Source organism: Carya illinoinensis, chromosome 7 (genome assembly GCF_018687715.1).
Source record: "Carya illinoinensis cultivar Pawnee chromosome 7, C.illinoinensisPawnee_v1, whole genome shotgun sequence".
Lineage (NCBI taxonomy): Eukaryota > Viridiplantae > Streptophyta > Magnoliopsida > Fagales > Juglandaceae > Carya > Carya illinoinensis.
Genome location: NC_056758.1, coordinates 32,431,942 through 32,446,923, shown reverse-complemented (window position 1 = coordinate 32,446,923; position 14,982 = coordinate 32,431,942). Strand labels below are relative to the sequence as shown.

Below are 14,982 nucleotides of genomic sequence, written 5' to 3'. Positions count from 1 at the left end.
CGTAGATTATAAAACTATTTTTGTTATAAAGTATATCTAATTGATAATATGAAATCATATTAGTTTGTGAGATATCTTTGTGGGTGTAATACTTATCTTCCTTGTTTATTTGAAAGAAACGCTCTAAGTTGTAGAATGTGCCACCATTGCTATTATAATTCAATTCTAGGTAGATTTTGGTGAGAGATAAACACAGTATATAAGTCCTGCTATACAACAGACAGAAATATAATACTTGATAATGTTGTAAGGTTCACCCCTTGTGTCTTTCTCTTTCAAAAACCAAGCAAGATAATTCTAGGGGATCTCAAACCATGCCATTCCAACATTGTTTCAACTGACAAGAGCCTACGTTACTGATGGTTAAAGAGCCCTGGGTCTCTAGGAACATCGGATAAAATTGAGTATATCCTGATGAACTTGTGATCTGAGTGTAAATAGTCACCGTCAAGGAGTCCCCCTTGTCAGAACTATGAGGAACCTTTTTGTGATGATTGGCTCGAGAAACAAAGTATGAAAGGAGAAAAGGCTATTTCATTGGCACTATCTTCATCCTCTTCTTCAATAGGTGATTATTGGACAGATGGAAAGTGCAAGCTGCATGAATTAGAAATCATGAGCATTTCAGTTAATCTATAAAACCATAACAAAATAAGATATGTTTTATTAAAACAATGCCAAATGATAAGCCAATGGACTGTTATAAAGGATTTACTGCATTTTCATATCTATATATATATATTTGCACTAAAACACATTGTTTGGGATTTTTTTTAATTTCCAGGACAGAAATTTTAAGTCAGCTCCATAGCTGCGGTTATTCTAGTATGAAACCATTTTTTTTCCTATTCTACAGCTGACATTCATTGGAACAAGACCTTGGAAAAAATCTGTGGCTGAATTCATTTGCTTATCCTTCAAATGGTTCTTTTTAACCTCGAGGAAAAAAATATGCATGTCTTGCTAGTGAGTGCTCACACCTTGATGTTTGGATCTTTGAGGATTCTGTATTTCCGTGGTTAATCTTTTCCGAGTAGATGTTCTGACTGAAATCCTCTGAACCTGTTAGGGAAACAGAACCAAGATGTTCTACAAGTGGGGAGGCTCCAGAGATGCCATGTGCTAGAACTGATTGGATAGGTTGGCTTCCAAGCGACGGAATGAAGGATGGGTGTGAAACTGGCATGGGAAATGCTTGACCAGGAAATCCAAGCATTTGAAAGCTAGTTCCTGTAATCCCAGGCAGAGCATTGGCTCCTACTTGTGAAGTAGAGAATTGTACTGGGCTGCAACCCATTCCCATGCCCATTCTCATACCCATCCCAGCACCCATGGCAGAGAAATGTGTCAAATGTGCTGCATTGATATGTTGCATTGCTGTAGGTAACATCATCGGATGCATACAAACGCCATTTCCCATCGACATAATCTGCCTCAAGACACAAAAGATAGGGTGCGCGTTTCAATATTATAGTAATCATGTAGTTGACGCAGAAGCCATTAGAAAATTTACCTGTAGTTGAAGCTGTAGGGTTTTCAGATACTCAATGGCCTCGTCAAGCATTGAAGCTTTATCCACCTTGGAGACATACGGCAGGAATTAGCAACAAAACAAAAAAACAAAAACCTTAAAAAGCACCGAATTGCAATATAATGCAGATTCCAACCTTATTGCAATTCGGTATGAGTTCTTTTAATACACGCATCCTTTTGTTAATTTTGTCTCTTCGCCTCTGCAAATTTTCAACACAAAGGAGTAAGATTTTTTTTTTTTTTTTTCTTCTTCTGGTGGGGATTTGTTAGGAGCATCACTCACCCTTTCAGACAAATTATGAACTTCCGCAGTTCGGCTTCTCTTGCCACCAGTACAGCTACGACCAGGCGCCTGTTTTCTTAAACCCTGCGGTTCTTCAACATTCTGCAGTAAAGTTGGAGATTTTTAAGCCATGGATACGGGTGCGAATAAAGGGATGATCTTGAACCTTTACCCTTCTGTTTACCTCACTTGGACCTGCCGACGACTCAGTTTCCTCGTACGTCCTCCTCAAAGAATATGTTGGATCATTCGAAGCTCCAAGTGAGCATACTGAAGAAGATGTAACGGGTGGCTTAGTTAAAATCTTCCCATCGGTCTTTCCTTTTCGTGTATTTTCTGCTATGCTCGAGGTTTGGTTTCCAAAAGCTTCAGGGTGCTCACGAGGGAGTGACTCCTTTGTCTTGGCAACAGGGGGTAGAAGCTCTGCTTCTGCTTGATTCTGAATACCTGTTTCACTTTTTGAAGCAGTAGCCCGTTCAATCACTGTTGATTCAAGAGCGTTTCTACCACCCAGAGGAGGAGGCCTCTCATCGTTGCCACCTTTCGTCTCCTGAACTCCTGTAAAAACCAGACTACTTGTTGGCCTTGTCACACCACTGCTCTGACTATTAGCTTTGAGAATAGCTGCAGATCGTGAGCAAGAGATTTTCACTGCTCCATATTTCTTATCAGGCTGAGAATCACTCTCCGGTAAGGTTGATGTGAGCTGTTCAGTACCCATTGGCAATAAGGTCTTGCTTGAGTTCAGTTTTGGTCCTAAAACTGTTTCTGATGCTCGGGAATACGCAAAGGTAGCAAGCTCCGGTTCTTGGAAAGGTTTGGAATGTTTAGAGTTCTTGTCCTCGCTCTTGCCTTTGTTGTCTTCCCAATTGAATTTATATAATTGGGGCAATGATTCAAGATGATAACCAGTTTGTGAAGAATTATTATTATTGGTAGAGTTGAGATCAGAATCCCTGCGACCTAAGATACCTAAGAAAGCAGTGTCATTCAGAGTGGAACAAATGGTCTCCAGCCTTGCTTTCTTTGTGTGCATATTTTCTCCATTTTCTGCCTGAGCATTGGAGGAGGATAACGAATAACCAGTGCAAGAATGACCCTTTTGAGCTCTACCTGATCGCCCTCGCATAAGAATCTGACCATCTTCCCACACCAACTCCACACAGTCATCCTCAAACCTGCATTGCAGAAGCTGTTAAAATCATGATTCCATATAAAAAGATAAGGCATCTGCAAAGAGAGTTAAATAAAATATTACATGGGAGCTAGAGTTGGTAAACGGCATGTCATCCTTGGTCGTGTTGATTCAAGCATGTCCTCTGCCATTGAACAGAATTGAAACAAATTAAAAGGAAACACACTCAACTATAAAGGGCACTAAAAATTAAGCCATTATTAGGCTGCCATAGATGTTTTCTTTTGTGCTGCACAAGCATATACTCCTAAATGCAACCTAGTGTAACCTTTCTCAATATATCATTTGAAGCCTCCACAACACCTCACCAAGATGTTAAACTAGTATAGTTTAGATATCCATGTTATACATTTGCAGAATACCTGAAAGTATCTTATCTACCTTACTGCAACTCCTTTTTTTGTCACCCACCCTTTCTTTGTTGCAGGAATCAGAAGCGAAAGAAGAAGAGAGAAACTGGAGAGACCCAGTTAGTCAACGAGAAAGAGATATTCACATGGTCTCAATTAATAGGGCACGCCATTTCTCTCTCTCTCTGTGTTTTTGTTTTGAAAAATGATATCCTTATTACTCCACTACAACTCATTTACTATTCTTTCTATATTTGATTTTTTTTTAATTTTTCATTTACTACTCTTTCTATATTTGATTTTTTTTAATTTTTAATTTTACTTAATGATTAAAGAAGTGATAATTAGTAAAGTTATATTTTTTTTAATTTTTTCTTAATGATTAAGAATGTTAAAAAAATATTTAAAAAAATAAAATAAAATAAAAAATTTGTGATACATTTAAATAGTAAATAGATAATAATAGGATAATAAGCCTATCACTACCTTTTGTTTTTGTGTTTTTTTTTTTTCTCAGTTTTATCTTTGGCTAAAACACAGGCCAGACAAGGCATCTCACGTGAAGTTCTGCCACTCAAATCCTAGTAACCAACTTCCAAACTAAGGTTTTAATTTGAACCAGTCATGTCTGAACAGACGCCTTCGGAACTAATCACGAGAGTTGGTGGAGATTCCTGGGTCAAGATGAAGTGGAGATTCCACCAAAATGGGGTCCGCAAAACAAAATTTACCCGCCTCCTGCTCTTTATTATAGAGTACAGTGTTAGGAGTTTTCAGTTGGAAAAATAAATATAACAACGTTGTAATACGGCAAGTTTACCTTTTGTTCTTAGCAAAATTGAAAATGTGTATCACGTTCTCCTTCAATTTTGATGCGAACTTGAGTTCTTAGCAATGTTTTTTCACTTTTTATTTTTGCAAGCATTCTCATCGATCTAATTATTACAATTTTTTTAAATTTTCATACAAAATAAAATAAACAATCCAACTTTTTCAAATTCTAATATTTTATTTAATTTTTAATCTTTATTTCAACTTATCTCATTGCGAAAACAAATTAGGCATATTTGTAGTAGTATTAAATGTACAATAAATGACATAAAAAACACTTAAACGTGTATATCTTATCTTTCCCTTGAGATATCCGAACTTGAAGACATATGTGTGTACTTTTTTTAAACTCGGGTAAAACAATTTTGAATTTACTTTCTAACTTTACTAATAAACTCATATATAATTTTTGGGTGGAGGTTTATCCTTGTTGAATCACTCTGTCAACACTAATTAAAGTTAATGGTATTAAATGAAAAATAATATATGATGGTTCAATGTCAGTTTCCATATATATTAATCCGGAAAATAGAAACAAGCATTCTCACACGATTGCAGAAAACACCAGATATGAACAAAAAATTGTGTAAACGAGGGAGGAGTGGGACTTTCTACATGAAGAAAGCTAACCAAAAGGGCTATCGCCTATTGCCAAGAGCTTAATGGTCTGCATACGATCCGGTTGAAAATTTGAATTTGAAATCTCCGTTTGTTGGGGGGGGGCTAATGCCTATTAGAGTCATCCGTACTTGTAAATGAGCACTCTTTCCTCCTCGGATAAACTATATTTGCAGAATGTTTTCTACTACAGAAAGATTATGGATTGAGATCGTCGGTATAGAGAATCAGATGGTTCATTCAGTAGACGAGCATATGTTGGATATTGCTCTGAACAAATGTAAGATCCTCCTTTACACTCATCAAGGGCAGCTAACAGAGTAGCTAGAAGAAACCAACATAAGGTGAGGACTGAGGGCTGGGTTCTTATGATCAAAGACACTTGGAGTTTGTGATTCTCGTAAACATGCATCATCATTCTTTAAAAATAGAGCATCATCATGCAACTTCCGAAAAAATGAAAAAACAGAGGGTATTCAGAGTTACCTCAGGCTTGAGCTTTATAACTTGCTTCTCTAATCGTACCAACTCGGCCCTCGGCAGGTACTCTAGATATTTGATTTTTGACAGGCAGGAAAAGCTTGAAGACCATTTACTGGAGACTGTTCTGAATGTAGACCAAACCTTTTTAATCACAACCACTTTGAAACATATTGATGCGAAACCAAAGCGATAGGCACGGGAAGTGGATTCAGCCATGAAACCCACTATTATCCTCCCCTATTGTGTTCCACAAAACTACAAACTACAGAATGATGGAGTGGTGAAATGTTCATCGTTATAGCTATCTTGTCGTACCTATGATTAGGACATGACTAAAAAATACTGTTCCATTACCCACTTATCAGGATTTATTAAACAAAGTAGGAAAAAAAAAAGAGCAATCTACATTTAAACATACCCACGTGGACGAATGTATGACATTTTAACGTACATTGGATCTACATCCCCTCAAACATCATGTCAAATTCACAATCTCAGGGACAGAGACCCCATTTCCATTCCAATGAAAAGTGTGCCTTTCACGTGGTACTCCCGGTGGGCTTCACGTGCCCATCCGATTTCTTGTCTGCGTGATGTACTTTTTCTTTCGTTCCACACATCGATAAAAGGACAAACGACCCGGCCACACAAAAAAAGAAAAAACTGAAGAAAAGGACCTTCTTTTGGGTGCGGCTTGTGGGCATATCGTCCACAGTTTGTTATAGCTACTTCATAAATGACCCATCGGTCAGGAAAAAGAAAAAAATCATCCCAGACGTGAAAGCGACTTCTCCGGATTGACACTTGTGGTTCAATTACACCACCAGACTCTCAGAAATGAAGATGAAAAGGATTCCAAAACAACACTAGATATATTTACATTGTGAACCAATCGTTTTCCCTTTCACTCTCCTTGGTTTTGGTGCTTCGTGCCTGCATATTGTCCACAAATTGTGGTAACTAAACAGTTCACAATAATGAAAACGTTGTATTGACGTCACTGTCCTTTGGGCCTGAAATGTCCAACATGAAAACTGAACGTTTACGATACTGTCAGATGTTGCGTTCCACGAAAAGCTAGTGACGGTCCTAAGCACAAATGAAAGCCGAATGCGTGGTTTGAAATCATTAGATTTTAATTTACTTGACGGCATCGAAGAAATGGTTCTGAAACACAAGCCTTCCAATATTAAGCCTGGTACAAGTTCAATGCAGTGAAATGGGAGACGGAGACTCAATCGAGATATATCATGCAAGAACATATCGCAAGCAAATTTTATTACCACTCCTTTACTCACTTGCACACAAGTAGGAGTCTGCCCCCAATTTCCAAATCAATTCTGAAATAACTACTCAAATCCTAAAAGCACAAATACAATAAATAAATAAATAAAACTACCGGCTTTTACTCGGACAGTGTTCCATTTGGTGCCAAGTACAATTTTTATATTGATTGGCTTGTGATTTTGTTAGAGAGGTAAAATAGTCGTTTACTCTAAAAATTTAAACCAATGAAAAAAAAATTATTATTTATATTACATCGTTAACCCTCCTTACATGTGAGCTAGATTGACTCTTAATAAAAGAACTTAACAGGTAAAATATTTAATTAAATGAGTAAAGTGTAGAGTCAATATTCGATTTCTAGACCTTTATTATAATAACATATGAAATTATTACTTATCTAAAAAATTTAAACTAATAAAAAAAAGTAAATTTAATTATTTATATTATATAGTTAACGGAATAATCTTTCTTTCTAGAAATAAGAACACCTCTCACACGGACCATAGAACCAAAAAGACATTATCGCCACTGAGTAGAAAACTGGGGTTTTCCGTACACTAAAAAGTATAATTGAGAAAGATCAGAGATAAATTCGCAAGTAATAGGACAATGTTGGTTACCTACGAGATGCAAAGGCTTAGATGGTCACTTCTAAGCATGGATGAATGTCCTCGGGACTCTTTTAACTCTAGGCGAAGTCCCTGTCTTCCTAGATAGCAGTAGAAAATCATTTCAACTTAGAATGCCATCCTTCAAACACAATGATATCACGTCTTTCAATTGGAGCGTCTTTCCTCTTGCCAACTGCAATGAGTTCAACAAATAAGCTATACTATAAGCATAAGCACCGTCTTATTATTATGGACTAATATAAAATTAACTACAATATAAAGCGATCATATCCTATGAACAGAATATTAGAATGCTGGTCCCTGCTACAACATTTGGAACCCTGCATTTAATGAGTAAGCCTTGGGCTAGGTTCAAATTAAAAAGATTAGAGGCTCTAACTTTGCCAGATAACCATTGCATAAAATATATCTCATAGAAAATGACTGCATTATTCTTCTTGGTAAGTTGTGTGTAGTGCGTCTTGCAAACATAATCTAATTAGTGTCGTCATTTACTTTAATATTATGATGCGAGCCCGAGCGCATTGGCATCATTTGAAAGCAACCATAAGAGGAGTCACTTATATGTTCACAACAACTGATAGTGGAATCCACTGAAAGGAGATGCCCAATCACTACATGCAGCCACCAGTTTGGATATTGTGCTTCATATGATTTAAAATATATAATACTGTTGTACGCTAACTATATAATTATTCTTCCAAAGAAGCACGGAACACAATATCCAGACAATATTATGGCTGAAACAGTTAGAAACCAAGTATTTAAAAAGCAGCACAAAACTTGCCTCATGGATGGCTGCGATTCTTCTTTGGGCATCATTAAGTTGGGCTTCAAGAGCTTCTTCCACTTGCAAGAGAAGCTTCCGGTGTGATGCTTCTGTCAGTGAGAAGTAAAAAAATATAACAGAATTCTGCATAAAGTTTGTCTACAAGATACTATAATATCGAATACATGTCCGAGACATCAGTGGTTTTATGTGAGTGTTGCATTGGTGGTGTTACGAGAAGCAATGCTCTTTTTCAAAAAGAGCTGTTGAGCTGTTGATACTTCCATTTTTCTTTTCTTTTTAACTAGAAATAGCTGCTAAAACTAATGTTGGGTTCAATTCCATAATTTTTTCTCCACTAAGGAAGCCCTGAAAGCAGAGTAACCAGATGCTACGCCTATCAGACAATGACTAACAATAAGCTGTTGATACTTCCATTTTTCTTTTCTTTTTAACTAGAAATAGCTGCTAAAACTAATGTTGGGTTCAATTCCATAATTTTTTCTCCACTAAGGAAGCCCTGAAAGCAGAGTAACCAGATGCTACGCCTATCAGACAATGACAAACAATAAGAAACGACAAGATGCTTGCAAAGATGGTAGATTGAAGGCATTGCAATGATGGCTTGATATCTTAAGACAGACCTTTACTTTGACAGATAATGCCAACTCAAAACATTGTGATGATGAATTGAAACGATTAAAAAATATCCATCCACAAACAAGATTTGCCATACTTTGCTTCTCCATGGTTCCCTTAAGCTCTATGTGGTGTGTTTCCAGCCCTTCCAATGCGCTTCTGTAGTCCTGGAGATGCCGATTAATATCTTCTTTAAAATTTTCATGAATCAACTTCAATTCTTTTCGTTTCTCTGCATGACAAATGCATCACCTATTAAGCTTCTTCAAGTGCAAAAATCCACCGATCAGGGTAAAAGTCTTTTTGATACAACTTCTGTTACCTTCAAGTTTCCCTTCAAACTGTTTTCTTTTTGATTTACTAAGGGCTGTGATCTTCCCTCTGAAAACATTGTCAAGACCACAAATAAGAAACTCTTATCATAAGCTGAGAAACGCATCTGTTTGAAATACTTACACGTCTTTCTGAATATGAGACTCAAGGTTCTGCAGCTGAAAATATATTCCATCAGAAATGGACATTAGGATTCTAGATGATTTTTTTGTGGTCTCCGACTTTATTTTGCTTTGAGCTTTTTGTAGTTCCAAGGCAAAGAGTTTGATAGCCCTAAAACATTTAATAGTGAAAAAAATATCATCAACTAATTGTTGATCGCAAAAACAGGAAACTAGGAAACTTTTATGGCTTTGAAAAGCAGGGAGAATAAAACCTCAGCATTTCATCCTCTTGGCTCTCCTCTAAAGGTTCTTGGATCCAATTACTTTCTCCAGTCCCTGGACATATTTTACCGAGATTGAAAGGAAATAAAATATATACAAGCATAAAATAATAGAGAATTTTTTATAGCTGAATCAAAGTAGAGATGAAGTCATGCCTTTTGGAGAGGATGAGGTGGGACTAATATTATCAAATCTAATGCCTTCACAGGTCCGGAGCCTTTTCGTTGAATGGAGCATGAATTTTGGCTGATTGGCATCAACGGGTTCTGCATGTAATGTATCTCTTTCTCCGCAACCTGCAGGTGACCACTAGATAAAGTAGATCTATCACAACTTGGAGAAAAACACACACAAAACACAGCAAGTGGGGGTAATTTCTTAAAAAACTAGAGAGAGAGATAAGGAGATGGACAAGGGACATATGTAGTGCTGACACCATAAACTATACATTGTGGCATGGCTAATTAGGGTGCTATCATTCGAGCTTGAGTTGAAAAGTAGAAGTTTAAGTTTGCTTCCTATAATGTACATTTCTTAAATGTATTACAAAAATTTTCTTGATTGTAGAATTCATTTTCACTCTGTACGTCTCAAATGTCACCAATCAAGAATTACAGGGTTCATATGAAAAGTATATATCACAGAAATTGCAACAGCTGCAATACTGAAGTTCATAAGGAAGATTCTAATCATTTAAAGAAACATAAAAATCAGTCCTGCAGTGGGATGATCATTTTAACATGGTTTTTTAGGAAATATTAAGTGCAGTAACCTAGAGCCTAGAGAGAATGACGTTAATGAAAGGTTTCAGTGGAATCATTCATACCAGGTTTATTACCAACTCTTCAATTGAGATTGAGAACCACTTGCACGGTCCATTGGTCTCAAGTCTAGACAAAGGGATATGGCTTTGGACTCAGTTTATCTTTTGATAAGCAACAAAAAATTTTGGACTCAGATTTCATTTTCATCCTAAACTGACAGGTTTTCAGCATCCTTTCCAGCAAACTATTGAGAATCTTGATAGGATTTAGCAGCTACTTTAAACTAACAACTGCTGACAATGAGGATAATTCACAATCACCTCTGTTATGATCATGAAGGTGGCAAAAGCAGCAACAAAAAGTTGTAAACAAGATTGAAATTCAAATTTGTCTATGTTGTTTTATGATGCCATGCTTATTATCCTGCCCAATTATGTTAACTTTTCTAGGATAGAACTTCACTTTTAGCTTCTTGTACTCTTCTCATGCATATCAAGTTTCAATGCACACAAATCCATGCTGCAAGGAAATGAAGATCAAGTGCAACTAGAGCTACCCACTTTAAATCTACCCACTTTAAATACAACTTTTATTAATACCAGTTGTCTAAGTGGAGTAAGAAACAAAAAGTATATATGAATCTCTATCAAACATTTGAAGTTAACGTACCAGTATATGCTTCAATGATGGGTGAACCCTCTTCCAAACTCTCACGGTCCCTCTCTTCAGCTGATGATTCAGATAAATCATCTTCTGTATCTTTCTCTTCAATAGCAGCCACGGATTCCAGGGGTGGAGAATTTTTAAGCTCCCCTGCATCACCCTGAAGTTCAATAAAGAAATACAAAATGCAGAAGGCCAAGAGTTCAGCTAAGAAACCGGCGAAAATGCAACGCTATAACCTCTAACATAAACAAGGATACCAAAAAATCTGTCTGTCTATTGGACCCATAACAGTCTGTCTGTCTATTTGAAGTCTGCAAAGTACTGAAGCTACGAATATCTCCCATCGTAATTATTCTCCCTGAAGGTGCAGGATTCTTGACACCATTTACCAGTTGGTCACTTTTTGGAGATGACGAATGGGAGTTATCTACTAGTTGGTCCGTATTTGGCGTTGAGGTAGGGGTAGAACTTGCGATGGGCGTTTTAAATCGTGGACTTTGGAAAGTATCTTGTGGTTCCACATCATTCAGTAAAGACAGATCAGCGATGTCTTGTGAAGACGGATTGGCGATGTCTTGTAAAGACGGATTAGCGATGTCTTGTCGGTCCCCATTTCCTGGACTTTTGAACTCCTGCTGACCGGCCTTGTCTGTCAATGGCGATTGATGCGAATTTTGCTCTAGGATGTTATTCTCCGGTCCAAGCCACTCTCTCTCATCCTCAGATATGCAATCATGAATATCTTCCATTTTATTGCCATGTGAAAATGTTTTCTCAGCAGGAACTGTTGTTTCATTCCTATAACTTGTTTCCTGAATCTTATCTGTCATATCCTTTTTAGGAAATATAATCTTGCGTGGCTCAACTCTAATACTCTTTTTCTCAATGTTCTTCCTCATAAGCTTTGAGGAACCACCATTGACAGCACTATGTCCTCTCCCCGACCATCCTTCATCTAAGGAAAAGTTCTTCTGTTTGTACTTCTGCATGTAACCAGGGGTTGGACAGCATGTAGTCACCTTAACTTGCACTTTCAGTGGTGCTCCCTTTCGGATCAAAGTAGGAGTTATAGGTCTCGTACTAGCATGATCAGAAGCTTCAGAACCAGTTTCTATTGTATCTGAATTATGTCCACTCCTGACAACTGTACCGACCTTCTGATCAAAATTCTGCCCCGGCTCTATATCATCGGCACCAACCTTATGTCTCTGAGAGTTTGAATACTCATTTGTAGGGGAAGAAACATTTCCCAGTATTTCCCAGAGCTTCATTCTCAAAGTTTCGGTCTTGTTTCCTGTTTTACCTGCTTTATCCTCTATTGCCATTTTGTTGGACGCATCAACTTCTTGTGCTGTTGCAAAGGTAAATTCCTCCATCATTTCTGTGGTTCCATCCTTCACTTCCTTCCTTTTGTAGCTAAACCCATCAAACGTGTTCTGCTTGCCATCACCAGGTTGTAGAATTGATGTCTTGTTCAAAAAAGATTGAACCGAGCGTGCTGCCATTTCATTATTTTGTCCATTAAACTTGTTTTGACAGCCACTAGTGGCTGGTTGTGCATGGAGAACGGTCTCTGGAACGGGTGCTTGCTGGTAAAGTGATCTAGTAGTAATCCATGGGGAACTCTCCTGCTCCAGAGTGTCTGTCGGTTTCCCTTTAACAGGAGTTGTGACTCCTTGCCCCTTCTTTCTCACTTCGATGGAATTCTCCACATTAGGATTCATCTTTTCTGCACCTAGCACTGTGACCTTATCTTCCTTTGCACGTCCAGACCCTTTCTTGGTGACTGAGTCCACCACAACTCCAATAGAGATCTTCCTAGATTGTTGGCTGGATGGGTAATAATTGCTTCCAATACTCCGACAATCACTCATTCGATCCTGAAATATGTTTTGAGATGTCAATTATCCAATTTTGTTAAAAAAAACTTGCCATGCTTGCAAGTGGTAAAATCTATTGGGGCCTGAGAATTCCAGTTCCGTCCATTAGTTTCCTTGTTCTCATGGACTTCAATGTGAAGGAAAATGCCAAGAGGCACCCTCCTTCCCCAAGCTATATCCAAAAACCATAAGAAGATAAATAAATAAGTAAAAAATTCTGTGAAAGCACGGTTTCCAAATAACGTTGAACTGAGTCTCCAATCAAATCCAATTATCCACAACCAAATATAGCCATGATGAATTCAAAGTACAACCGATATGTTCATCAAGTAGAGCTTACATGAGCAATCGCCATTATTCAAAATCAATGGAAGTGATTATTTGAGAGCTAAAGAAAATAGCATATGCACAAGCTAACGAATGTGCAAGCTCCCATCCACCAATACCAGAAAGAAAATGCTGGGAACAAAGTCTAAAAGCTTAAGCAGGTAATTGTAGCCTACAGACATAATAGTTGGGTTGAAACGAAATTCTTTCAGCACTATAGCCCTAAATCCAACATTTTCAGTACTTACATGTCGTAGATTTTGGTTTGCACCAACCTCCATTGTCGCAAATTTAGCAGAAAAAACACTGAACTGAAACCTCCAGCAGCTGTAATCAGAACAGTTTAGGTGAAGAAGCAAGTGCGAGATATCACAAACCAATAAAGATCAGTTTACTTAGTGAGAAAATGTAGCAAACTCAAATACTTGAAACTGTATAATCTTACAAGATATCAAAATTTCCTAAACTGAATTCAGCGCAATGACTCTACAACCAACCTTATGATTCAAAAAATGAATTGCCTCAGGTTTTCACCAACTAAACAGAGTGATAAAGGAAATAGAAAATGATAATTCGAAGGGAACTACTCTATTGTTCATAGAATCAATCGGTTATGAACCCGCACCAATATGCAGAGCGTAATCCTTAATGTTCCTGATCTATTCTTCTCACCCAATTTTCGCATAAGGATTCATAACTACCGTCCCGTTGATGCAAGAATTTGTGAAAAAAAAAATGGCGCGAATACACTTCGGGAATACCAAATCCTCGAGAACTTTATGTTCTTGCTAATCATCACACTAATAAAAGAACATAGAAACACCGAAATCTGCGATCAAGAGAAAATAGTACAAAACAATCAACTAGACCAAGCTCCACGATCATAAATTTCCATTTCAGACAAAAAGGGGGAATAAAATCCAAGGATAAACAGAATTTCCTGCACAAAGTCGAAATCAACAAGCTATACGATCATAAATTTCCATTTCAAACAAAAGCGAAAAACGGAAATAAGATCTGAGGATAAACAGAATTGCATGCACAAAATCGAAATTCAAACGAAACGAACAAAATCGAAGGGAAAATCGCTTACTACTTGTTTGGCTAGATAGCCTAGTTGAATGGTTCTATTTCATGAAACTTGGACTAGTTGGATGAATAGTGAAATTTCAATGAACTAACAGTCGCGCGGGAAACTTTTATTGAGTGATTACGATGCCTAAGTGTCTCGCAACGGCTTGGGTGTTCTACTTTATATTGGGGTGCACATTGCGCGCACTGCCCTGAGCGAATCGACGATTTTACCCCGCCATTTAACTTTGATAACTGCTACTATGTAAAATAAAAAGAATAACTTTTCATCCGTGCATCCTATAAACTTCATTTATTGGAGGCCAATAAAGTAGTGCCACGTCACTCCTCTATCCCCACTCCACAATGCCGTGCTGTAGGGGATAAAAAATAATTTCTGTTGTTTCGAGACCCTCGATCTCCAACTCCCTCTCTCTCTCTCTCTCTCTCTCAGCTGTGTTTTCTTTCCGTCTCTCCTTCAAACTTCAAGCTGTCCAAAGCTCTGCGTAAGACTGTTCATACGGGCCAGATTTTATCCGGCCCGACCCGGAACCTGGATAACCGAGTGTCCGGTTATGAGTTTCGGCCCGAATTTGATCCGGGCCGAAACCCGCATTTTTAAAACCGGCCCAATCCGGGCCGGTTATGGATTTTGCACCCGGGTACCGGATTTAAACCCCGGTACCCGGTTTTTATATTAAAAAAAAAAAAAAATCGTCTCTCATTCTTATCTCTCTCTCTCTCTCTCTCTCTCTCTCTCTCTCTCTCTCTCTCTCTCATCCGAGCCGAACATAACCCTAGCATTCGCCTTCAAGTTTCGCCGCCATTTATCTCCCTCGCCGCTGTCGCTGCCGGACTTTAGATCGGTAGTCTCTCCTCTCTCTCTCTCTCGATCGACCGACCAAACAAAGAATGTAGATCTGCTATTTTTTGTT

General features: G+C 37.9%; 2 protein-coding genes across 5 annotated transcripts; both read right to left on the bottom strand.

Annotated features, from left to right (window-relative positions):
* Positions 1 to 207: 207 nt before the first annotated feature.
* Positions 208 to 6,774, bottom strand: LOC122317167 (transcription factor PHYTOCHROME INTERACTING FACTOR-LIKE 15-like). 4 transcript variants are annotated; one of them, XM_043134114.1, is made up of 8 exons: positions 5,297 to 5,660; positions 3,075 to 3,135; positions 2,001 to 2,994; positions 1,817 to 1,918; positions 1,668 to 1,733; positions 1,514 to 1,579; positions 981 to 1,429; positions 208 to 597 (listed from the first exon to the last, which is right to left on the bottom strand). In XM_043134114.1, exons 2-8 carry the CDS (start codon positions 3,128 to 3,130, stop codon positions 573 to 575), a joined length of 1,758 nt encoding a protein of 585 aa, XP_042990048.1. In that variant the 5' UTR covers positions 3,131 to 3,135; positions 5,297 to 5,660; the 3' UTR covers positions 208 to 572. The 4 variants fall into 4 exon arrangements, with proteins under 4 accessions (XP_042990048.1, XP_042990050.1, XP_042990049.1 ...); XM_043134116.1 differs by lacking the exon at positions 5,297 to 5,660 and adding an exon at positions 3,374 to 3,583; XM_043134115.1 differs by lacking the exon at positions 5,297 to 5,660 and adding an exon at positions 3,393 to 3,583.
* A 335-nt stretch (positions 6,775 to 7,109) lies between these two features.
* On the bottom strand, positions 7,110 to 14,414 carry LOC122317165 (meiosis-specific protein ASY3-like). Its single transcript, XM_043134113.1, has 11 exons — positions 14,070 to 14,414; positions 13,225 to 13,303; positions 11,027 to 12,649; positions 10,773 to 10,926; positions 9,495 to 9,635; positions 9,330 to 9,393; positions 9,077 to 9,226; positions 8,943 to 9,001; positions 8,718 to 8,852; positions 8,000 to 8,091; positions 7,110 to 7,384 (listed from the first exon to the last, which is right to left on the bottom strand). The coding sequence occupies exons 2-11, from the start codon at positions 13,255 to 13,257 to the stop codon at positions 7,313 to 7,315; spliced, it is 2,523 nt and encodes an 840-aa protein (XP_042990047.1). The 5' UTR covers positions 13,258 to 13,303; positions 14,070 to 14,414; the 3' UTR covers positions 7,110 to 7,312.
* Between the last annotated feature and the right edge of the window lie 568 nt (positions 14,415 to 14,982).